The sequence below is a fragment of the Dermacentor albipictus genome, chromosome 9, assembly GCF_038994185.2.
Source record: "Dermacentor albipictus isolate Rhodes 1998 colony chromosome 9, USDA_Dalb.pri_finalv2, whole genome shotgun sequence".
NCBI classification, from domain to species: domain Eukaryota; kingdom Metazoa; phylum Arthropoda; class Arachnida; order Ixodida; family Ixodidae; genus Dermacentor; species Dermacentor albipictus.
In genome coordinates this window covers 60,911,374-60,937,651 of record NC_091829.1, presented here as the reverse complement: position 1 = coordinate 60,937,651, position 26,278 = coordinate 60,911,374, and the positions used below count along the sequence as shown (strand labels likewise).

Here is a 26,278-nt window from a genome sequence, read left to right as displayed (position 1 = left end):
TCACAATATATGTTCTACCAAAACGAATATTTTAGCTGTTGTTGTATTAACGTGGAACATCTGTCACTTTTAATATGCAGTTTCTCATTCATTCTGAAGCCGTCTCATCTCCCTTGCACTCCACTCTATTACAGCTGTAGAATTTTTACCCTCATGTGACAAACGTGTAACTGTGAGCAAGATAGCTTTTGGTTATACTATTGACACGCGTAGTTCGTATGTCCTTCTCCGTCCTTCACCGGATGCCCTTCTCATTTCATGACGCGCCTGCATGCATCAGAAGGTGTTCGAAAGTTCGGTCTTATTTTTCGTATTGTTCAATTTTTATCACCAAATTTCACGCGCAACGCGAATACACTTGTGCATTCTGGAAGGCACCCGAGCACCAGCGATGCCGCTGGAATCTGCTACGAAGAATGCGTGAACAGCCGACGCTTGTTAATCGTAAATCTCTTGTTCGACGATCGATTCATGTGCCCGGCACTATTTTTCTACCCGAATGTAATTTGTTTTGTGGGTTCCGGTTCACCCAATAAAGAATGGTTCGTGAGTGATGGTTCTTGTTACTGTGTTATTTGTCGTATCTACAACGCGACATCTCGTAGAGGACCTTCGTGGTGACTGATCAAACCCTACCAGTCATTTAAAATATTGGAGGACACTTAAGCTTCACTTTCGACAGTGGAACGCGATAGCGATATCGCAGCCCGTTCACGCTGCCCATTCATAAACGCAAGGGTATTGGGGCATCCTCGCACCTGTCCCCGCACGGCCCAAATGCGCTCAAACAAGTCGAAGGGGAGAAGCGGGCGAGTGGCGCGCACCTGTCGGGGCAGCGCCGTACATTGCCAGCAGGGGGTCTTCTGTGTTTGCCGCAAGATGGCCCTGCCTGTGCACCAAGCGCAGAAGAATTGTAGCGGTAACGTACTTCGCTAGTCGTTTAACTCCGACTTCTGTAATTGACATGCTCATAGTAACCGATATAGACCGCCGTATGACTTTCTACGGAACGTTTCTAAGGCAACGCAGCATTCACTAGAGGCGCTTTTGTCCCGCTTTGAGCCATCGAACTCGTCCCTGAGTGTTAGCGTCTCCTTCTCACTTTATGGAGACCCTGGTTCGATTCCCACCCAGCCCATTTTGGAAGTTATTTTTGAATGGCCTTCCGGTATTTTTCACTCACGGAAACGCCACCAACGCCAACACCAACAACAGCTGCTTTTCTACGACAGAAGCTCCTTAACGCTGTCGCATTAATATTGTGAACATCGCCATGGAGGAGCCAGCTAGCCGCAGGTTACGCCTGCCGCTTTAGTACGGACCTCTGCCCGAGAAGACCAGGACGATCATGACCCCGACAAATGCCACAGTGAGAGTGCCCGTGTCACCCGCAGTGACGTGTGCTGCAAAGCCAAGGAAGCCGCCGATCATTAGCGGATCACCATTTGGAGCTCTGGAAATCTCACCGGGAAACCTTTGGAAAACCACTATGTTTAACAATTGAATCTTTATGAGCTGCAGTTTCACAGTGCATTTCTGCATACATTCACGAGCGTCGGACCCAAGGAGCGGGCCGAAGTCGAATAGGGATGACGAACGAGAACACCGTGACCCTCAAGGCAGAAATTCAGGCACTTCGACCCACAGATGTCCGAGAGGAAAGCGTTCTTCCGCGCTGCGGTTTGAAACAAGTGGTTTACACAGGATCGATACGTGAACCAGCCAAAACCATTCCAATATTCCGAACGGAAGCCACGGGTATCGAAAAGACGTTGGCATAGCGCACTCAGCAACATCATCGCCTGGTGTTCTCGCCGAGGTGAAAAATTCAAACACAATAAGCTCCGACGAACTCCGAAACACCCCCATAACAGTTTCACGTGAACTGCTTAAGATTTTCTCTTCGATGCACCTGAAGTAGCCTCAACTGCTGACGTCGTCTGAGGGGAGGTCCAGCAGCCATTCCCAGTCCCTAAATTGCTGCATCTAAAGCCTGGAGTGATGACCTACCTGACGGTCTTCAGGCGTCTGCTTCCCTCATCACGCCCGCACCTGACGAGTGCTCGCTCTTCTGCCACTGAGAAGCCGGACTCGTCTATTGCTTATGCCCTTACCGTGAGATACGACCTTTTGCCATCAACTATTTGCGTTCACAGCAACATTGTTTGTGAGTGTTTCGCTGCAACTCAATGGAGACCCTGCCGACTGTGCCGATCGCAGTTGCCACGGCACTGCCTCTCACTGAAGCATCCAGAGTACACTGGGCTAATATGTGACTGATATGTGGGTCGATATTCGGTAAACTAAACACAGCAACCTACGGATGTGTGGTTTCTGTTCATTGAAGTGCCCAAGGTTCTCCGCCGCCAAAGCAAGATCTGTCTCCACGACGAAGAAACGACGTGCTGCAATTTCGACGAAGCTCCGAATAAAAAATCACGCTGCCAATAGATACCTGACGACGTCACAGAACAGTGGGACAGTGCTACGAAGCCATGATCATATACCTTGCAATGAACCAACAACACAGACGTTGTCGCCGTGTGGTGGCCACTTTAGTGGACAGAGGACCTGACTACTCCGTTATGAATCAATACTTAACCACACAGTCGTTGACAGTTATGACTAGATGACAAGGACCCCAAATCAGAGAAGCTGGAGGTCACCTAACAAGCACGACTGGAAGGAGCACGCACGTTGAACACAAGAGGTGCTAGACACCCTTGCGTCGCAGAATGATCCTTTTGTCGCAGGATCAGGACAACTCGCCCGCCTAAGCATCAAGCACCAGCCAAGGACGGTCAGACAACGCGACAATCTTCGACGACGCTTCGTCGGATACCAGGCCAGTGACCATGATTAGGTTTTCACCCTCATAAGGCAACGTGGACTGAGGCAATGGGTTCGTTATTTCGCACACTCCAGGAAAATTAGGCGAATGTGCGCATGGCCCGTAAGCTCGTAACATGGCCGTAGGCAGTCCAACTTCCGCGCCAGTAGGCGGTTTTACATTAGCTAACCCACTATGATTTCGTTGCTCTAATTTTCTTTACTACGTGTTATTTCGTCCTCGTTCTCGTTTTATCTGTTTGCGGTGAACGCGTTTCACCGCCTAAAGTGTTAAGTTATCGCTCACGCATGACGCGCTTGAATGTATCAGAACTTTCTTGGTCATCCTCACAAATTTTGTCTGCTCTCTATGTTATAGTGGAACCTTGTGTAATCAGATTGCATGCGTGACGAGAATAGATTTCCACACGCTGTAAGGCGCTTGAGCCTTTGCGACGGGTCTGGAATCTTCGACTAAACATTTGTAAATACCAGACTCGCTTGAGATGCTGATCAATTTTGCAACGGTTGAGGCATGTGCTCGCTGATATCATTCAGCCCGAGTGTAACTTGTTTCGTGGCCATAGTTTCGCTTAATAAAGTGTTGCTTTCGCAACTCGCGGTTCTTGCTACTGTGTTTTTCACCGTCCCTTCAACGTGGAAATATCGACGATTAAGCCACGTCTTAGTTGAACTTTCGTCGACAGTAACATGAAATTGTGCGTGGCTCTGCTATCGCAAGCATCAAAGACCAGCGAAGCTGAGGGAAGTTAGGGCTACAGAAAAATTTATGTCGTGTTTCTCTGTGGGAGGATTCGGTTGGGACGGTGCGCCATTTCAGGCGCCTGCTGCAACACAAGCGATTTGTTGAGAAACCATATGAGTGGGTGTCGTTTGCCAGACGGTGCACCGCCGCCCCTTAGCTCTGATGCATGCCATCTCCGATGCCGTTGACTTGGTAGCTTTTTGAAATCCGCCAAACCGATGATAATGGTGATCAAAAGAAAGAAAAGACGCTTGATTCTGCAACCCGTGAGGGAGCACAGCGAAGCGTTGAACCAAACGAGCGAGTCGTTTTTCTTTCTGTTTTCTTTAAGTCTGAGAGAAATGATGTCACGCCATCTGTGTCCCCGCCGCGCAGCTACTTCTCCCTCACTAGACTCCACCGACCGTCGCCGCGTCGCTATGCTGCGCGAAGCTATTTCTTACACTCTACTTTCGCTCTCTCTCAGCGATCTCGCTCGCAACTAGGCGAAGCTGCGAACGTCAAGAGAAAACCAGCGAGGCACTAACAGCTCCGCTGCAAAAACCTCTTATCCAGGTGCACTGTATCTATGTTGACTCGCATTACTTTACTTGCCGATGTACTATTTGTATCAAACGAAATACGAGCAACGGATCATGTGACCGAAGCATACGTGAAGGTAATATGCACGCCGTGGGGTAGTTATCATCATTGACAGGCTCGCACAACCGGCTTTACTGGAATATGCGACGGCGCTCGCCCTATACCACGATATTTCTCGCATCTGTTCTTTGTCATTTTTGTTTTCTCCCTTTGAAATATAGAGGAGCAAAGCAGAAGACAAAATATCGAAATGTAAGGCAAGCATCATCCCTTGGTGAGGTGGAACCAGATGTATTTGTCCATGCTGATGATTGGCAGTTTGTACACACTAAAGTTTGATTTACGCTTCGGAAACCCACTCCGTTTTTCACGTCTCCTTTGGCACCAATAGCAGAATACTTTAGCGCATTGTGACAAGAGACAATGTCGGAGGTGCCCGATAAGAAAGGAAAAGAAGTGCCTACGTAGGCTTTGTACACTTTTCAGCACAACTCACGGAGATGTGGCAAGCATGTTCAACCTCGAAATAACGCACGAAACGAGGTTTTGCTTGGGTATGCAAATCGTTACATTTCTACTTATAGACGTTGATATCAAGGATAATTTTTCTAATCAACGCAATAAAAGTAACGAGAAATGACCATTGCTTGCCACATGGGCCTCACTGGGTAGTTGGCGTTCCCAGAGGAGGAGCAGGAGGAGGAGGAAAAAGTTTATTAGCTCTAATGGTGTAGAAATTAGCGGTGGCAGATGTGGTCGGCCATCTTCACGGTCTTCTTCCCCATCTGCGCAGGGTCGACGCCCCTATTCCAGGGCACCACTGAGGGTGGCTACTCGGCAAGCGTGCCTTACTTGTCCGTGCTGGACTTTCGGGTCGCTGCTACAGAGCACCCTCTCCCACTGCTCCGCACTCGGGTCTTTTATTTGAAGGAATTGCTGATTCTGAACGCATTCCCATGTAACGTGATATAAGGTGGGCTTCGCGCCGCACCAGGGGCAAATGTCTCTATACTGGGTGGGAAACATCTTGCTTAGTGTGTTTAGGTTTGGATATGTTCCTGTTTGCAGCCTCCTCCAAGAGGTTGCTTCATGCTGATTTAGGATGTTGTGGGGCGGAGGGTATTTGATTCGGACCCCCTTATAGTAATTCAATATGTCTGAGTAGCTTGGGTTGACTGGTATGGGTTCCTCAGGGTCGGTGCTTGTGGCCGCTCGGTTTCTGTGCTCTCGAGCTGCCGTGTCCGCCCTTAGGTTCCCTTCTATTCCAGCGTGTCCCGGTGCCCAGAAAATTGTATGCCCGACTTTGTTGTTAGCCCTGCAGGAGCGAAGGATGTGAAGCGCTCTGCGTCCTATTCTGCCGTTCATGTAATTCCGACACGTAGTTTGCGAGTCGGTGAGTATTGTTAAGGTCCTTTCGGATCGGTAGCCCTCCACTGCCGCTAGAGCTACGGCTATTTCCTCAGCTTCCGTTACCGAACAGTCCTTCATTGACGCGCTGCTGATCTCTTTGTAGTCCTGGCTTATTACTATCGCAGCTGTCTTTACTATGTTTGTGCCTCTTTGCTTGGCGTATAGTGCAGCATCTGAGTATACTGTTGTGTTTTTTGTGGCCAGGTACTTTTCGACGTATTTCGCCCTTGCGTCCCTTCGCGCCGTGTGGAGGTTTGGGTCCATGTTTTTGGGTAGGGGGCTAACAGTGAATGTTTTCCGATATTCATCAGGAATCCCCTCCATTCTTTGGGTTTCTTTGATTCCACGAAGCCTAGCCTTATTAGCAGTTCCCTTCCCGTTTTAGTCTGCTGGAGTCTCATGAGCTGTGCGATACTTTGGGCTTCTTTTAGTTCTTCGAAGGTGTTGCTTAAACCAAGTGCCATTAGTTTCTCTGTCGATGTATTGTTCGGCAGGTGAAGTGCTGTTTTGTACGCTTTGTGTAAAATTGTGTCCGCTTCTTGTATTTCCTGTTTGGTGCAGTTGAAGTACGAGCGTGAGTATGTAACCCTGCTGACAACCAGGTTGCCAACCAGCTTAAGTGTGTCTCCTTCTTTCATCCCATATCTCTTTTGCGACACCCGCGCGATCGTGCGTGCTATTTGGGTTGTTGACTGCTTGAGTGTTTTCAGCGTGTGGGTGCAGCGCTGGTTGGATTGCACCCACATTCCAAGGACCCTGATTTGTTGGCTTTCCGGTATCGGCTGCCCCTTTAGCCATATGTTAAGGCTTTCTTTGCTTTTCTTGCACCGTGTAATTCTCAGAAGCTCGGATTTCTCCGTGGAGCACTCAAGGCCTCTTTCCCCGACGTATTCTCCCACGCAAGTGGCTGCTGCTTGCAGATAGCTTTCTTTTTGGCACAGCGAGCCTTTAGTGGCCCAGATGGTGATGTCATCTGCATAAATGGCGTGTTTTATGCCTTCGATATTGCTTAGTTTATGCCCTAGGCCAATCATTGCGATGTTAAGGAGTATCGGGTAAATTACTGAACCTTGGGGTGTCCCCTTGTTTGGTGTGGCGAATTTTTGCGATCGAATCTCTCCCAAACCTATTGTTGCTGTTCTATTGGAGAGGAAGGCTTTGACGTATCCGTGTACTTTCTTCCCGCAGTCTACGCTGTTAAGGCCTTCCAGGATTGCCGCGTGGCGCACATTGTCAAAAGCTCTTTTTATGTCTAGTGCCATTAAAATGTGTTCTCCGTTGTATGGTATGTTGCTGAGAACCTCTTGTTTAATTTGGAGAAGGACATCCTGTGTCGAAAGCTTGGATCGGAAACCGAACATACTATGGGGGTATAGCTCGTTTTCCTCTATTTAATGTTGCAGTTTTTTTGTTACTATCCTCATATAATTTGCCTAAGCACGATGTGAGGGAGATTGGTCGCAAGTTTGTAACCTGTAGCTTTTTACCTGGTTTGGGAATCATTACAATCTCGACATGCTTCCATTCCTCTGGTACCGTTTCCGCAGCCCAGTATTTGTTGAGGAAGGCGGTGAGTTGTTCCACCTGTTCGTCCCCTAGGTTTCGAATGAGTGAATTTCTGATTTTGTCCGTGCCCGCTGCTGTATTTTTTTTTACGCTTCTTATGGCCGCGTACACCTCTTCTTTTGTGATTGGCCTGTCCAGCAGCTCCTTTTCTTTCCCTTTGTATTGTTGTGTGTAGGCCGCCGGGTGGTCCTGTCCGAAACATTTGACTCTGACCTGCTCTAGTAGTCCGGTCCCTCGAATTGCTGTACCAGGCGGTGTATGGCCTTATTGTTTTCAGATTTTGTTTTTGTTGGGTCCAGGAGCGCCTTGAGTATGTGCCATGTTTTTGCCGTGCTAAGCGTTCCGTTTAGGGACTCGCTAAACTGTTGCCAGTTTTGCCTAGTCAGCTGAGCCGCATACTCCTCCGCCACCTTGGTTATCTCTGCAATTTTCTTTTTGAGCTTCCTGTTTAGCCTTTGTTTTTTCCATCTTTTAGTGAGCCCGCGTCTTGCCTCCCATAGCTTGAGTAGTCGCGAGTCCACCTCAGGTATTTCCTCTATTTTTTCTATTTCTTTGGTGTACTTGTCGAGCACCTCCCTGAGCTTGTTTCCCCAGCCTTCTAGGGACTCGATGTTTCCCTCTATAGTTTTGCATTCCTTCCTGAAGGCATTCCAATCTGTCACCTTGGTGGTGCCAATTTCGCGTTTTATTCTTCCGGTTGCCAATTGCGTTTTTAGGATGTAGTGATCGCTGCCCAGATTCTCCAGCAGGTTTTCCCGTACCGCCTTGTCTGTTCTCCGGATGTATGTCAGGTCGGGGCACGTGTCGGAGCTTACGCTGTTACCTAGTCTGGTTGGCGTACTGTCGTCTGTTATGAGGGTGCAGCCGTACATATCTGCTGCTTCCTTAACTTGCACGCCTTTCTTGTCTGGTTTTTTGTAACCCCAGGTCAGATCTTTGGCGTTGAAATCTCCTACAATCACTAGGGCGTTTGTTTTGGCTAATTTGCTCGCTCCTGCAAAAAGTTTGCGGAAGTCGGCCTCTTTTTGATTCGGAGGACTATAGAGATTTATGACAAAGACACTGCTGTCTTTTCGTTTCTTTTTTGGAATGATTTCGACAATACCGTGGTCTATGTCTGTGTCGGCTATGCTGTCGTGTGCTATGGCGGTGAGGGATTTACTGATTAGTATTGCTGTGCGTTCTTTTTCATAGCACGTGTAGCCTTTTAGCCCCCGCAGGGGCGTCTGCGCAAGCAGGCGTTTGGTGTGTTGCGACACCACGGACCCGAGCACACGAGGGTTGGACCCTCCCGCGTGTAGCCGTGCGCGGCTTAGCCGTGTCCGGGGAAAAGGGGATCCTGGGGGTTGAGCCAATGCCAGGTGTTTGGACCTTTACGGCCCCTCGGCGGCGGCAACACACCCCTTTGGCCTCGGCTTCACGTAGACGGCACCCCCGGACTGACCCACCCGGGGGAAATCGGCAGTCGCCTTTTCCTGTCCTCCTCTCCAATCTTCGTCTTTCTCTCTCGTCTTTTTCATCTTTCCTGTCTTCTCATTACTTCTCCTCACTTCCTAGTTTCCCGGCGGCAAGGGTTAACCTTGTGTAGCTAGCCAGCCTTGGTTATGCTGTATTTGGTTATAGCAGCGATGTACGGCTGGCGTTGGCAGATTCTCTCTAGCAGGAACTCCTGTCACGTCCCCCTGTTGGGCTCCATGGTGGGTGGTCGGCATCGCGGCCGAAAACCCTACTGTACTCATGGAAAACGCTTTTCCTAAACTCCCTGATTGCCCTCACAAACGAGGGCGCACCGAAGATCTCTTTCAGTTTTTCGGACGACAAGTCCAGAACTTTCCTAGATATCATGTGATCCACTCAGAAAACCCAGACAAACTAGTGGGTAACATCTCACCGTTCCTTGTTTCGAAGTCTTTAACTAAAGTTTTTGGAACAGGATATAAGGCGTCGAGAATGACAAGTGGTGATCTTCTCTTGGAGCTCCACGATAAGAAGCAGTACGAGAAACTGCCGAAACTTGTCTCGTTTGGCGAAACCCAAATAACTGTAACTCCGCACCGTACCATGAACACCACCCGCGGCGTTGTCTCGGACGATGACATGCTAGAGCTCACTGAAGCTGAACTCTTGGAGGGCTTCAGTGAACAGAATGTAATAAATGTTAAGCGAATTAAGATCAGGCGAGACGGTAAAGAGATCAACACGAAACACCTTATACTCACGTTCGGTTCAAGTGTCCTCCCCGAGTCCATCGAGGCCGGTTATATCAAACTTCGTGTTAGGCCATACGTGCCAAATCCTCTCAGATGCTTTAAGTGCCAAAGGTTCGGCCACAGTTCACAGAACTGTCGAGGCCGGCTGACATGTGCCAAGTGCAGTGACACTGAACATTCCTCCGAAACATGCCAGAAGACTCCACATTGTGTCAACTGTGATGGCGAGCACGCCGCACACTCGCGCGCCTGCCCGTCCTGGAAAAGAGAAAAAGAGATTGTGACAATCAAAGTCAAAGAAAATATATCTTTCAAGGAGGCACGTAGGCGGGTGTCATACCTGTCTAAGAGCAGCTTTGCCGGTGTGGCGCGTAAGGGGGCAGCGTCGCAACGGCCTCCGGCGGCTGTCAGACCCACAGGCAGTGAGTCGGCAGTTACGCCATCTGCCCCCGCGGCGGTTGCAGCTAGCGCTGCTCCGTCAACCGAGGAGAAGGGACCATCCACCCCAAAGGTGGGTGCAGCCGAGGCTGCCCCAACCTCCGAGGCCCCTTCCAGCGCTGGCAACGTCCAGCGCAGCCAAATCCCTCAGGGAACCCCATCGACCTCCGGGCTGGTGGGCGCAGGGGTCTTGCCCTCCAAGGCGGGACTCCCTCTGAAAACCTCTCGCTCGCAAGAGCGCTTGTCCGGCGCCTCACACGAGGCAATGGACACTACACCTGACCCCAAGGCGCACCAAACGCCTAAGGAGCGTCGAGAATCGCTCGAACGCTTCAGAAAGAACAAAACACCTGTTACAGGGCCTCGAAAGGGCTCTGTACTATAAGGCATCCACTCCGTCTCCGTAAACACAGCACCAATTCACCTTAAACATGGATACACAAATCATCCAATGGAACATCAGAGGTCTCCTTAGAAACCTTGATGATTTGCAAGAACTTATCCACAAACATAATCCAAAAGTGCTGTGTTTACAGGAAACTCACTTAAAATCTAAACACACAAACTTTCTCCGTACGTATCTGACGTTTCGCAAAGATCGCGATGATGCCGTCGCATCATCGGGTGGTGTTGCGATTCTTACTCATAGAAGTATTGCATGTCAACCTTTACAGCTACAAACGCCCCTTGAAGCAGTGGCGGTTCGAGTTGTCCTACTAAACAAACTCATCACCATTTGCTCCCTTTACATACCCCCGCATTACCAACTGAACAAACATGAATTTCACTCCTTGATCGATCAATTGCCAGAACCTTATGCTGTTCTTGGCGATTTCAATGCGCACAGCTCTCTGTGGGGCGACTCTCGTATAGATGCGCGAGGTCGCCTTGTTGAACAGTTCCTTTTCTCTTCTGGAGCGTGCCTTCTCAATAAAAAAGAGCCCACATATTACTCTCTTGCAAACCGATCCTTTTCGTCAATAGATCTCAGTATAGTCTCCCCGTCTGTACTGCCTGAACTTGAATGGGAAGTTACCGACAACCCTTACGGTAGCGACCACTTCCCTATACTGCTAAGATCATATAAAGAAAACGAATATCCGCCATACGCTCCTAGGTGGAAGATTGAGACAGCTGATTGGGAGAAATTTCGATCTCTAACTAGTATCTCATGGGCTGACCTGTCTTCATTAGAAATTGACGCTGCAGTCGAGTTTTTTACAGCATTCATAATAGATGTCGCATATAAATGCATATCAGAAGTAAAAGGCTTGGCCTGCAAACGGCGTGTCCCATGGTGGAACGACGATTGTAGGATCGCTCGTAAAAAACAGAACAGGGCGTGGGGGTTGCTACGCGCTTCTCCCACTGCAGAAAATCTAGTCAACTTTAAAAAAGTAAAATCCGAAGGCAGGCGAACCCGCCGACAGGCCAGACGAGAAAGTTGGCAGAAGTTTCTATCAAGTATTAACTCGTTCAGAGATGAGGCGAAAGCCTGGAACAGGGTCAATAGCATAAGAGGGCGACAAGCACATGCACTCCCTTTGGTAAACACAGAAGGCGATACCCTACAAGATCAGGCGGACTCACTTGGGGAGCACTTTGAGAGCGTGTCAAGTGCCAACCATTACTCGCAATCCTTTCTGAAATATAAACAAATAGAAGAACGTAAGCCACTCATTAGAAAATGTCAACAGAATGAACCACACAATTGTCCTTTTAGCATTGCCGAGTTGAGAGCTGCCTTGAGCGCATGCAAGAGCTCTGCCCCGGGATCTGACAGAATCATGTATGAAATGATCAAAAACTTACATAAAGACACCCAACTTACACTACTCACACTTTTCAACACCATCTGGGATGCAGGGTACCTTCCAACCGCGTGGAAGGAAGCCATTGTAGTCCCTGTTTTGAAACAAGGCAAAGACCCTTCCTCAGTGGCAAGTTACCGCCCGATAGCCCTCACAAGTTGCCTTTGTAAGGTGTTCGAAAAAATGATAAATCGGAGACTCATCTTTTTCCTTGAACAGAGCAAAATTCTTGATCCTTATCAGTGCGGCTTCCGAGAAGGACGCTCCACAACTGACCACCTTGTACGTGTAGAAGCAAATATCCGGGACGCATTTGTACACAAACAATTCTTCTTATCCATATTCCTCGATATGGAGAAGGCGTACGATACCACGTGGCGTTACGGAATCTTAAGAGACTTGTCAGAAATGGGCATCCACGGTAATATGTTTAATATAATAAAAAGCTATCTGTCAAATCGTACCTTCCGGGTAAAAGTCGGCAATGCACTCTCACGTCCTTTTACGCAAGAAACGGGTGTACCCCAAGGAGGCGTGCTCAGCTGCACACTTTTCATCGTGAAGATGAACACGCTTCGCGCCTCATTACCACCGGCAATCTTTTATTCTGTCTACGTGGACGATATACAAATAGCTTTCAAATCTTGTAACCTCGCAGTCTGCGAGAGGCAGGTACAGCATGGCCTGAATAAAGTCTCAGTGTGGGCAGACAAGAATGGATTTAAGATCAATCCTAACAAAAGCTCTTGCGTTCTTTTTACAAGAAAGAGAGGCGTGGTTCCGGATCCTTCCTTAGAACTGTGTGGACAACGAATACCTATCAGCAAGCAGCACAAATTCCTAGGTGTCATACTTGACTACCGACTCACTTTCGTCCCCCACATTAAATATATTAAAGAAAAATGTCTGAAAACAATGAACATAATCAAACTTCTATCCCACACTACATGGGGTAGTGACAGAAAGTGTTTAATGAATATCTATAAGAGCCTCATTCAATCACGACTAGACTATGGTGCCGTGATCTATCATTCTGCAGCCCCGAGCGCGCTAAAGATGCTAGATCCGGTCCACCATCTAGGAATCCGTCTGGCCATTGGCGCATTCAGAACGAGTCCCATACAAAGTTTATATGCAGAATCGAATGAGTGGTCTCTTCATATCCAGAGAACATACACCAGCCATACATATTTTCTGAAAGTCCACTCAAATCCTCAACATCCCTGTTTTAATACCATTCATGACATGACATATGCTACACTCTTTCGCAATCGTCCCTCCGTAAGACAGCCTTTCTCGCTGCGTGTGAGGGAGCTTAGTGAAGAAATGCACATTCCACTCCTCGAGCTTCGCCTTATGCATCCAGCCAAGCTGCTACCTCCTTGGGAGTGGCAGCTCATACAATGTGATATATCTTTCGTGGAAGTCACAAAGCATGCTCCAGAGATTGAAATCAAGATGCACTTCCGGGAACTCCAGCACAAATACTCCTGCACGGAGTTCTACACAGACGCATCAAAGACACACGACGGGGTGTCCTATGCAGCCGTCGGTCCATCCTTCTCAGAATCCGACGTACTGCACCCGGAAACTAGTATCTTTACGGCTGAGGCCTACGCCCTGCTGTCGGCCGTAAAGCATATAAACAAATCACAACTCCCGAAATCAGTGATATATACGGACTCCCTCAGTGTTGTGAAGGCCTTGATGTCTTTCTGTAATCATAAAAATCCAGTAGTTATTGAACTTTACTCCGCACTGTGCAAATCATATATATCTAACCAAGATGTGATCATATGCTGGGTGCCTGGACATAGGGGCATCGAGGGAAACGTTCTAGCCGACCAGATGGCCACATCAATCTCATATCATGCAGTTAACTCTACTGCTTCGGTCCCTGTCACAGACCTGAAGCCTTTTTTAAGAAGGAAACTACGAAACCACTGGCAACGCATGTGGGACGAAGAAATAAATAATAAACTGCATGTAATAAAGCCACAATTAGGTTTCTGGCCTCCTGTAACAAAATCCCGCCGGACAGATGTCCTATTCTGCCGTCTAAGAATAGGACACACTTTTGGCACAAATAACTTTTTACTCACAGGAAACGAGCCTCCAACCTGTGGTAGATGCGGGGAGAGGCTGACCGTCCTCCACGTTCTACTGGAGTGTCGGGAAGCCGAACCTGAAAGAAGGAAACATGTTCTCTTAGCATACCGGCAGCAGATCCCCCTTCATCCTGTTATGTTACTCGGCCCAGAACCTTTATTTGACACTAACACAGTTTTAAGTTTTCTGAAAGATGTTGTTTTGCATGTTTTTAGCCCCACATGTTCGTAGCGCTTCCTCTCTTCAGAGGATGCCGCTGTGATCATTATTTTGAATAGCACATGCCTCTAGGCCCTTGTAGTTCAAGGGCTCAGGCGAGGTAGCAGTGCTCCAAGTAATTTTACCATCTTATATATTTTATATTTTGCATCATTATTCTACGATGGATTTTAGTGTTTAGAGTATTCGTCATTAGTCATCGCCATAATTTTATAGCACGTAGATTTTACGCACTTTACAGCGACAGTTTTTTAGGCCACTTTACAGCCAAGTCACATCTACATAATACATCGTCAACATCACCACTTGTCATGACGCTCTTTGGCCAAACCTGGCCCTTGCGCCATTAAACACCACATATCATCATAGCATTTTAGCGTTGGTGGGGTTTTCCCTTTCTCCTGTAGTGCTATGATATCTGGTGGTGTGAGTTGCGTGTTTATGTACTTGTAGGAGTTGCCCTTGTTTTTTGCGATAGCCCCTGCAATTCCATTGCCAAATTTCTATTGTTTCGCCTCTGGCCATGATTAGTCCTCGGTGTTAGACGCGTTGTAGTTTTCGAGGCCCTGTCTTCTTAGGTTGAATTTGTCTTTAGCTTGTTGTGAGATTTGTTGTTTGCGTTGGTTTCGGATCTCCTGATCCATTATTGCCATTTTCTGTTCTATTGCATTTGTTTTCTCTTGTATAAACCTCATAAATTTTCTCATTTGTTCTTCGAAAGATTCTGGTTGCTGTGGTTGTTGTTGTGGTGGAGTCTGCAGTCTAGGGGAACTACCTGTCCTTTGATCCTGCAGGGCCACTCGGGGAAAGATAATAATATAGGAGAGGAACTTAAAAATCTTAGAAAGGAAAACGAAGCATATCGCAAACGCATAGAACAGCTAGAAAGACGGTTGGTGGCGTTCCCAGACATGTGCTTTCCAGTTGAGCGGTATAAGATGAAGGGGCGAGTAGCAGACGATCAGTTCACAAAAACTAAAACTATGGCAAGTGCGCATGTTACGAAATAGCTTTAAGCGTAAAAAAAAGCGCCAGAAAATATGCATATTCGCTCATCGCCGAATCACGTAAGGCAACCGTGAGATGGAGAATTACCTGACATCTTGGAAAGCTGGAATTATGAATAGTCGAAAGCCAGCCGGTCGTCGCATCTCGACAGTATTCAAGAACTAGAAAAAGTACATTATTACATTACATTTCAATCTCCATTCCGCTCTGTTTACGCGAAGCTGCAGTTCCCATACCGTTTGCGGGTCGCAGATGCAGGTCGGATCCTTCGTTATCTCACCGTGTGCGCCTTAGCTATGTCCGAAGGAAAGATGATTAGGACAGTTAGGACGTTTAGGACAGTGCCAAGGTCTTTTAAGGTTCTTCGGAGGACGCGTTCCACGTTATTGGCTCGAATTTTGCGTACACCCCGAGTGACCCATCCGAGGAAATTCGACATTCGTGTTTTCCTCTCTCATTTTTGATTGCGTTTTTTTTTCTGACGCACTTTCTTTTACTCGCAACAACTCCTACCTTCCTATTTGTTTCTAGGGCTCACGTATGCATTCTTACATGTTAAGACCTGCAAAGTCTCATAGTCATTGCAATGTAAACGAGATACAAGGCTATGAGACCCCCATCTTCTCTTTCACTACCCTAACACTCCAAATACCTTCACGCACCGATGGAGGCTTGCCAACTCTTTCACTCGGTAGAAAGACTTTACGCCGTCTCTACGTAGCAAACTATGAAAAAACTGAAAAGCAAGCTAGGATACTTTCTCCTTTTGTTACGGGCAATTCTGTGACTTACACCCTAGGCGCGGGCTGGAATGTGTGAAAAATGGCCAGTGGAGACCTCCTTCTCTTCTTACGTGGCAATCAAGAGAACGAGATGCTAAGCAGTCTTGTGAAAGTTGGAGGTACTCCGATCGCCAGCATGGCACACTGATGCATCAAAAGCGCGCGCGGATAAATATTGCTGCAGTGGCCAGCTCACCCGAGCAAAGCGTGTTGTCCAAAGCCACCCCTCGGACCAGTGTGCTGACACATCCCATCGCAAGAAGTCATCTGTGATGGCAACCACGCAGCATAACCAGGATCGCGTGCAAAATGAAAAAGAGGGAAAAAAAGTCGTCACCCTCAATGTCAAAGAGAATGCCTCGCGTGAGTAAGCCCATTAAAGGTGCTCAGTTTTTCACTCGCAGCCTTTGCTGATGGGATGCGTAAGGGAGGGGGGGGGGAGGGTCCGAAAGGCCAACGTCACTTGCCCGGCCTCTGCATAGCAGTGCCATCTGTGGCACTGGTTAAATCATCTTCGCCCATTCTATAAAAGAGCTGGGGGACTCCGGGACCGTCGGGCTACGTCACCTCCCATCACGGCGATGGCGAGTGACATCAGGGAGGTACAAATTGGAATTTTTCAAATATTAGCGCAGGTTTGCGTCATAGTTACAGAAACCATTTGCGCAGTGTCGATGTTATATTTCAACCAGATTTATTGATGCAAACAATGTGTTCAATGCATCAACATTCCGAAATTCAGGTTAGGATTCTGCCAATTTCGCAGGGGAGCAAACTACATAGGACCCTTTGTAAGTGCTCCAACAGATAAACTGACAGTGTTCGTGCAAGCGAAGGTGCCGTTTCGACTATGGTGGATGAGTGCTCTGCACATTATAGTGCCCCGACTGTGCAGTTCGCCCTATGCCAGACAGCATAGTCAGTCATTGATGAGAACTAACTATAGCAAGTAGCGCGAATACAAAACACGACTTTACTTCTTGTGAACATTGTTTTAATAAAACATAAGTGAACTATTTTTGTGGCAGCTAGTAATTGTCCGACTAATACTTTAATAATTGCAGCATTTCTGACGACGCCTGGAAGTACCAGTGGAACACAGCCCACGCCGATAACTGGCGGGACTTGCAACGTCGGCGGTACGTAGGCGATGGTCATTTGCCACCGGTGGAACTTGCGAAGGCAGTTCACAACAAACACAGGAGATAGCCCCTAGGGTTACCGGGGCAACGGCAACAGTGCATTTATTGGGTATAAGGATGCACTTTATCAGCACCGTGAAGATGGCTTCCGCATGAGCCAGTTTATAATGGTCCTTATTGAGAAATTTGCGTTTATCTGAATATATAGAAATTGATACATACCTTACGCAGTAGAAGCTTTTGAATCAATTGATTCTTATATCGGTTGTCAGGTAAAGGACGCTCCTAGGTAAGCGCAGAAGCCGAGACTGTGCATTCCATGCAGCGAATACACTCTCAAATGGAATCATCGCTTGACCATTTGTCTACAATTTTGTTCGCCAAGCAGAATCGCAGTCGGTTCGTCCTCGTAACATCGTGATAACGTTTCCCTCAAACCGATCAAGCTGGTTGACCAAGCAAGTGCTTTCATGCGAATGCAGATTACATGGATGGTTTGTTTAGCGCATAACACTAGACACAAGAAAGACGACGAGGACAAGGCGCTACTCTCAACTTGAGAGTAGCGCCTTGAGAGTAGAGAGTAGCGTTGAGAGTAGCGCCTTGTCCTGTCGTCTTTGTTGTGTCAGTTGTTTTGCGCTAAATAAAGTATTCATCGATTCGCAACTAGCCCGCCAACGCACTGTGCCGAGTGCAGATTAAGACGTGCAATTAGGGCGGCGTTTCAGATGTCTTTACGGGAGGGTCGTAATGGTACTGCCACGTTTTTTGCCCACTGCGATAATTGCTCACGTGTAGCAGGTTAGGATCAGCCAACGTATCCCGCTGCGGCCGACTGCAGGAGTCACAGCATACAATCTCGGGTAGCCCGAAATATTTTGCAATGAAGCCCTTGGTCATTTGATAAAAAGCTAGCCAAGTCACAGCCACGACATTAAGAACATTAAAAATAAATGAAAATGTTAGGCAGGGATCCACAGAATTGTGCACTAGTTGTTTGCGCTCTGTTGCCTTAAGCCTTCACCAAATAACCCAACTATACGCTTCTGAAACATTATTCATGTTTACAGAGTAACAATCTTAGCACCCAATGATGTCCAATGGGTATGCCACTACTTCAAAAGTGTAACGCTTTGTGAACAAGAAAATCTGCGCCATGCTCAAACACCGGCCTTTCAAACTGAATGTTCTTTTTTGTAAGGCGATTAGCATTCCTTGCATACATGAAGCATCATTCGTTCTGCCAGTATCTACGGAACCACTATCTCAGGCCTGACGAACGTTGCGGCTTTAACGGAGCGACTGTCAAAATTGACGATGCTAGACAATGAAGATTAGTTTCTTATACGCTTATGCCATCACACTAGTTCCTCCGAAGTCAATGATGATGAAACTGAAATCTTTAGTTCCGGTCGTTGGAAATCCGCTTTTTAACTTCTCTGTGACGTACGAAGGCGCATAGACTCAGGCATGTGGGTGTAACAATGCCATAAACATTCTTAGCTAACTTCCTTCCACCCCCTTCATGTTCTAAATAAAGGTCTATTCTGCAATGCGGCGTGTTCCTGCAGTTTTAATGCTGATTGCAGTAGCGTCGATGATCATTCTGGGGAAGTCTCTCCTTTAATGTCTTTTTCCTACTGTCGCATTTTCCTTTCAATTTCACGAGATTTCTCCGCAGTTGTAGGGAACATATGCGCCTAGCTATAATCCTTGCAGAGCTATCCCTGCAGCCCCCACTTTAATGCGCTTTGACGCTTTCCGTTGCCTAGTTCAGTGGCATTGCCCCATGAATTAACACTTCCGCATTTCTTTCCAAGCTGATCTGGTGCCTGCAATATGATTCTCATATATGGGCATTGAGCAATCTTTTTGATAGTTGTCCTATAGTCAGCTAATTGCCTACAGAGGAACATTGGCGAGGACACCCGTTTTGGCATTCCTTATCTGCTGTTAAACATGCAGTGCTTTCAGCCGATGCTTAGGAACTTGAGCTACCGGAGTCACCAAATAGGTTTGGGATAATCACTTTCTTAGAGGTGAGTACATCTTTAGATGACGCACCTATCTGTCAAGAAGTTTAATAAATTAAGGGCAAACTTCAAACAAAAATTTAAAATCTCTCGGTAGAAATGCCTACTCTCACGTTGTCGTTGTCTGCGTCTGGCTATGTCTGCTGCTCGTAATAGATGAACAATAAGCCAGAACTTCGTGAGGCATCTAATGTGCTTGTTACTGGATATTATAGGAAGTATATTGCGCCAGCGGTTCCATGCACGGAAACCGACATGTTTTTCACTTTGAGCATTGTCGTGGCAATGCTCGTGGTTTGAGAAAACGTGATAATCTTCGGAAGAATCCAATAGTGCACAATCTTGATTTTGCTCGGCTTCCTCATCACCACGAATTTGTAGCAAGATTTCACGAATGTTGCAGAAACAAAAGGCACCGCTGACGGACGCACAACAGTAAAGTTTCCAAACCACTAAAAGCCTCTTGTCTTGCACAATGAGCATGAAATATCCATTCCCCATAAATTGGCCCATCTCTACTGCGAATCAACACTTCTACTATACTTGTCATACAGGTGTTACTGACAACGGGAGTTACCAGCACCTGGGGTCCACCAGCAGCATCGATAATGCAAGGCCCAGCACAAGCCTCGCTGGCATGGTGGAAGCATCAGCCAGTTTTGAAGACTACGCCACGTAAGTTCACATTTAGAAAAGTTCCATTGCAGAGCAACTCAGACGACAAGAATTGCTACCGATGTAACAATATGCCTCTATTCGGTGTGTTCTCCATGGGAGGGCTAGCTCTGATGGCTGAAATAGGTACTGCATAGGCAGTTTTGAGCGTTCGGCCGACACAGCCTGCCTTGACATACTTCATGGTTGTAATAGCGCCACCGCACCCACACAGAGTTACAAAGAGGGAACACCACAGGGCACTGTGCGCACCCCATGCCGCAACCCCGAAACTACACAAGCTCACCAGATTTCCCATCCTGCTAACAGGCTGCAATGTGCGGTACACTTGCAAGTTTGTAACCTGCTTGCTCAATCCCAATAATGGAATATGTGAAGATATTGAGGGGCAGATACTCATTTAAGGCTCGTAAAATGAAACAAGGTTATGTCCAAGTTTACCGAGGCAATACAGCAAAGGTACGCCAGCAGTAAGCAGAGTCTTCGAAGTTATTCTGACGCCGACCACTATAGCATGCCTTATAATCAGATCACTGTTTCAGTACGTAAAAACCCAGATTTTAGGTTTTATATCGTCGCGTGTTTTCACAGAGGACTGGTGACGTTTGACGAGCGCTGACGCTTGAAAAACAGCGGCGTTGGGATCAACCTAGCGAGCGGGCGCGGTTAGCACACGCACTTCTTACTTCTTTTCCTTCTCGTCTCTTTTTTGCGCTGTCCACACTATTGCAAGTGACATTTGAAATATTTTTACCTCTACGGAAACGTTCCAAAGGCCGCAAAAAGAAAAGTATTAGGTAGCAGTTTGTTAAGCTATTGCCGAGCCGCAGGTATTAAGCCTGCCGTACTTGTCGATGAGATGGAGTTCCCATTTTGCACGATAGGTAATTTTGACATGAGAAACGTTAGGCGGAGTGCACATGTGCGTCTTATGCCAATAAGAGGGCAAGTTGAAGTGCTTGTGTAACCAAGTCGCCGCATCTTGCCCAGCCCAGATGGCCCCGCTTTCATCCCAATTAGTACTTTCTTTCTTTCTGTCCGGTGAGAGAGCAAGAAACAAACGGTAAAAGTGACGTCAATGTGCTTGGCTCGATTTCGCCAGTGCAGGAGCAAGTTAGACGTGTCAGTTCAAATCAGAACCCTCTGTCCTCACTCTCGAAAACAGTCTACGTTTAATACCATCGCCTTCCCTAGGCTAGTCGACTAGGGAATCTGAAGGCTGTCCAGCAGCAAATCACCTTTGTCGACTCCATGGCGGTACCACGCCCATGCTCGCCTACTGTGCCATACGTTTATTCTCACAGTGGATCGTTATGTCTTGCAAGAAGGCTGATCCCTCCGATCCCATACCTTAATGCACTACCACGGGTGTAGCAAGCTTTCGCCTTCACATGTTAGAGAAGTGTATTATTCTGCACTACTTTTTTTACTCTTCCCCAAATAAAGGCGTCCCGAAAACACGGACGCATTTTAGCTGTTGCAAAAGAGTAATTTCCGGTGCCGAATGCCTCACTTGCAGGGGCACACTTCAGGAGTTATCCCTGAATGCTCCTTTCGAGCGTGTTGAAGACGCACGTGCATTTTGAATGTCTAGACCAGCTTAGTTTCATGCCAGGTATTTCCGCTCACCTGCACTTGCTTTATGTAGGCTATGCATGATGCAATATTAAAGCATGGATTTGTATTGCATGCAACTCGAACGAAGAATGTTCTCATCTTGAAGTTTAGCAACACCAACAATCAAATGCACCAGTGTTCAATTTCTGCCAGTCTATAGACCAGAATGCAGATAACAGATTAAATGCCACAAGTTAGCAATTAGGTTCAGCAAGTAGCTTAACCACTAAGGCGCGATATTTTTTTCAACCTGTGTGTTGGCTAACTTTTTTTTTCCTCCCGTAAGTAGAATCGGCCATTTTGAGCTCCTTTGTACGTCTAGTTGCAGGAATGCTACTGGAACCGGAGGAAGAGAACTGCAAGAGTTGGGCGGTGTCTCTGGCAATGTTCCCAGCGGAAGGAGTGCATTACACGGGTATCCCATGGAACCCACGGGTCACACAGCCAATATCTACAAAGCATCTGGTGAATCATCTCTGAAGCAGTCGAAGCTTGCAGAACATTGCCGCAAACGTTCTCGCGAAAACCACAAATGCGAAAGCTGTGGTAAACAGTTCTACCGGTCTGATCATCTTGTTCGACATTACCGCACACACACGGACGAGAGACCATACAAATGCAAAATATGTGATAAAATGTTTCGGCGTCCTTATGATCTAGATGTCCATAAGCGCATCCATGCAGGCGAGAGACCCTACAAATGCGAAATATGTGATAAATCATTCTCGCACCGATCGACTCTTCGTAAACACCAGCTCACTCACTCGGACGAGAAACCCCATGTCTGCCTTATATGTACTAGAGCATTCAAAGCAAAAGACAGTCTCAAGCGTCATCTCAACTTGAATTGTAGATACGGAGCTTTGGTTTGCGATATGTGTAATCTATCCTTTCCGGACAACTCACAACTAAGTCATCACCGCCAAGCCATGCACGGGGATAAAACACCGCATTAGTGTACGCATTGTGGATTCAGTTTTGCAGAGAAAGCCACCGTCGATGAATATCTGTGTCACAGTAATAGCTGGTACCTATGTGGAAATTCATTTGAAGACTAAGCTCAACTGATCACACACCTCGCTACGCATAGGGCTGAGCATCCGTAATATTCCGAGTGGTACGCAAGTTAGGTCAATCGCCCGCGGTTTTCGCATAATAACGCGAGGAGGGACACCGTACAGAGAAACCACGCTGACGTTCCTTCACAGGCGTGAGCAACTAACTAAACCATGTGCAGAGACCGGCTTCTTTTGACATTTGAAACGGCTCAGCAAAACACTGCTTTTTAGAAATTACGAGACAAGACGTCGTCGCCGCAATTTTATCGTTCTCCAACGTCGAAGTACACAGCAGGTCCTGGTCAGCGCTCACTGTTTGAAAAAATGTGTTGTTCGCTAGCGTAGCTTAAGGAAGCTCATTTTAAGGCAAAGCTTGATGGGCTACGAGTGCGTATTTTTGTGTAATTAGAAGCTTGAAGTGTCCGCGCATGATTCTTGACACCTCGTTTAGATAGAGATGTGCTTTGTGGAACCGTTATTTACAGTGTGCTAGAAAACTATTTTCATTTACAATCCTATTGGTGTTTCTGTTGTTTGAATAGAAGAAAACATCTATCATTAGGAACCATTTAAAAAGTAGGGCTGTTTTTTTTGTTAACTCAAAAGCAATCTCTGCCATTATTTCAGGTTCTTCAGCCATGTTGTCTTCAGCAGAAAATACTTATAGTGGGTTTTACGGAACATTTATTTCCTTAGGAAATAATCTTATAGGAATAAATATAAATTATAGGAACATTTATTTCCTGTAATTTTTTTCAATGCATTGAGTACTTTCGTTCTCTTTGACTCTTGTATGCTTACTGAAATATTTGTTCACTAGCATAAATTATGCTGTTGACAGTAGCAAGACTTTTAAACTCAGATGGTTTGGAGCTTCCCTATATGACATGCTCTCGATGTACAAAACTTTTATATATTGTTTTATTTTGGTAGAACCTTTGTCAGTCTTAAGCTGCAGTTTTTATTCACTCGGAAGTTGCATGTTTTGACTCGGCCTGCTCTTCATTTAAAGCTGTAAAATCTTAGTCTTATTTGACAAACGCCTCCGTGCGAGCAATGACATGTCAAGTAAGACAGGTATGCATATTGACAAGCGTACATGTATATCTCTTCACTTTCGACCCGTTTGAACAGCTAACAAATCTTAAGTTAGTGCTCAGTGAATGACGGGCCTTCATGTATCAGAACATTTTCGAACTTTCTCGTCGAATATTTTTGATGTTCTTTTGTAAAGAAATTGTAAGCACGACGAGAATAGAGATGTTTATTCCTAAAGGCGTGCGAGCGCCAGCGATGACGCTGCAATCTTCGACAAATCACGTGGGAATTGCCGACGCTTATTAGGCACAAACCACGTTTTGGATGGTCAGGCCATGTGCCCGGCACTATCTTTCTGCACGAGAATAATCTGTTGTGTTAGTTCTGTTACGGCAAATAAAAAATATATCTCGACTCAGTTCTTGCTGCTGTGTTGATTGCCGTTAGGACAACGTGACATCTCGTAGAGGTGCTTTGTTGTGACATTATACACCCTGCAAGTGCAATTCACACCAGTAACCAGGAATTTACCCCCGCCCCCATCCCTCAAGGGTACCCTATAGACGCAACACTAATTTCAAGGACATTCCTGAACATGCCCAGTTAAGAACAAAGACGAAGCCTACATCGGGTCCCGGTGGCGGCCCTAGGTGCTCTACATGGAAACATATCCACTCTAATACTACTGCATCTAATTACACAATGTAGCTTCGAGTTTCCCCTGCGCCTCAAGCAGCGTAGTTTGTCTAGAATGTGCCAATTGTGACGTACAATACATTAGACTGGAATATGAGACTGAGCAAACAATTGATACAAGACTCCACGGCCATAGCGCAGATACAAAACAAAATTTATTTGAAGCAGTAGCCAACCACTTGAATGAACATGGCCATACATTCGATGAATCCAGAATCTATATATTAAAAACTAATTTCCATTCAACTTCCTATAGTAAATATGCCGAATCATCCCTCACAAGTTTTATTGCCTACCCTGGACAGGAATAAATTCGGCACGTCGCAGCTTAGAATCGCCAAAAGCTGTAACTTACCCCAGAAATTCTTACCCAGAAATTCAAATTACCCAGAAATTCAAATCGATAAAACTCGTCATGTCACCATATAAGCTCCATTATTAATGTCAACTAATTGTCCACTTCCATTTCTTCCTTGCTTCTCCCATTACAATCAATTTCATATTATATTCAGCCTCAATTCGCAGATATCAACCATTCGATCTTTTTTCCCATGTGCACCTGCCCACTCCCGATTTTTCTGCGGTGACTCTTCAATTTGTTCCTCCGTTTTTTTTTCTTTTTTTTCAGTTTCGCTTTCTTTTCTTTCCTTTATAATTTTTTGTTGACTCGCCGACACATTCCAATGTTCCAGACACCAGAATACCTTTTTTGACACGTCGACCACACAGGGTCATACCATTTATGTATAGCGCCGTGACAACGCCTAAACCGAAGTAGTGAAGCTAATCCTATGAATAACCAAGCCGGTAAGCCTTGCAAATGCCGGGTCCGTTGCCGCCAGAATCTGTGTCGCCATCTTAACACTTTCAAAACTGCCCACCGCACTGCAGCGATATCGTGACAGATCGTGCCTGCAGTGTGGTTCCTGACGCAACAAAAACAGACATGATTGCCGCCATGAAATAATGAATAAATGAAAAGCTTTATTTAGTTAGCTTTTTCAGCGCATGCGCCCGGTGGGAGTAACTAAGGAATGTCTGAGCCATAAGCGTGTTCAAATCGCGTGTTGATGCTCCCTATGCTGTATTCCTAATGCAGCATCGGAAAGCGGCTGCCAAGAGAAACGGCGCGCCACAGCCAGCACGATTTCAACGAATAGCTTCAAACGACCAACGTCTCATCTTCGCTCGATTTGTTCTCAGAAATATTTATTGTTATATGTGGTGGCAATGCTTTTATACCACCATTATTTTTACTCTGCAATGAATCCGCGAGCAAATCACGCCTCTCCAGCTTTTGATTCAAACGACGGCGAGAAAAGTGGCCTTGAATGCGCATACGGTGAGAGCACCAAGTTTTGTGCAAGTGCGTTGGCGAAGATTCTATAGAAGCCCAGATGTCAAGAAAATGGCGGCTCGTTGCAACCGTCGCCATCTACGTATCGGGAGGAGGGGAGGGGGGGGCATCTAACCACAAGCAAAACACGAAAAGTAAAACGTGACGTCACAACCGAAAATGGCAGTGACGTCAATATGTGATGCTCCTTGGAGCGAATGTTTGAATTCCTTTAGTGTCTGGTATTTCGACCGCTACGCCAGCCGTTATTTTCCTTGTGAGGCTGAGGCGAGCTTCGAATTCGCCTCAGCTGAAGCGCCAGCATACCATTTAACTATGGGAGTTGCGTATGTCTTAATGTGAACATAATTAGGCTTTTATTGGCGGCGATTGCTCCAGTCGGTTCCTTAGGAATGTGAGCAAATAGGAAACAAATTCCAACGTCACAGAGGTTTCAAAAGCAACTTCACTTTCATTCCTGTAGAATAATGCAACCATTATAATTGACCAGTCAAAATATACTTCAATTAGTGAAAAGTATTATGGCCAGCACACAGTACAGTACAGCAAAAATATTTGAAACGGAATATTTACTCGTATGACAGTACTGTGATGAAAAAATTTTCAACTGTTCTCACATCTGTTTTCTAGTTGCAGTGTATGTCCCTACATCTTAGCTTTAAATACATCTTAGCTGTAACTGCTAAGATGTATTTGGCACCACGCGCGTATTTTTCGAGGGCCATAGAGGTTATCTTCGCTGACGATTTCGTTTTTCTGCGGCAGCGAATCTTTATCGGAAGCATTTAAAAGCGGTTAAAAATTTGTAAAGTAACACAAAATTATGCCCATCCAGTACACAAGTGGGCATTGTGTAAGGACATGTGTGTACATGGAGTAGTATAAGACTCCAATTGCAGGTGAAAGGCTACTGTTTTTTTCTCGGTTCATCC

At 46.5% G+C, this 26,278-nt stretch overlaps 1 protein-coding gene across 9 annotated transcripts in view; it reads left to right on the top strand.

Moving 5' to 3' along the window:
- The window catches only part of LOC135919787 (zinc finger protein 567-like), a 136,653-nt gene extending 113,378 nt beyond the window's left edge, over window positions 1-23,275 (top strand). For 8 of the 9 annotated variants that reach the window (XM_070526055.1, XM_070526054.1, XM_070526056.1 and 5 more), the window contains 3 exons: window positions 16,795-16,869; window positions 19,460-19,580; window positions 21,520-23,275. In XM_070526055.1, coding sequence (XP_070382156.1) covers window positions 16,795-16,869; window positions 19,460-19,580; window positions 21,520-22,153 — 830 coding nt within the window. In that variant the 3' untranslated portion in view covers window positions 22,154-23,275. Of the gene's footprint in view, window positions 1-16,794; window positions 16,870-19,459; window positions 19,581-21,519 lie in introns of those variants that run through there. The other variant, XM_070526058.1, reaches the window with a different exon arrangement.
- The last annotated feature ends 3,003 nt before the right edge of the window (window positions 23,276-26,278 follow it).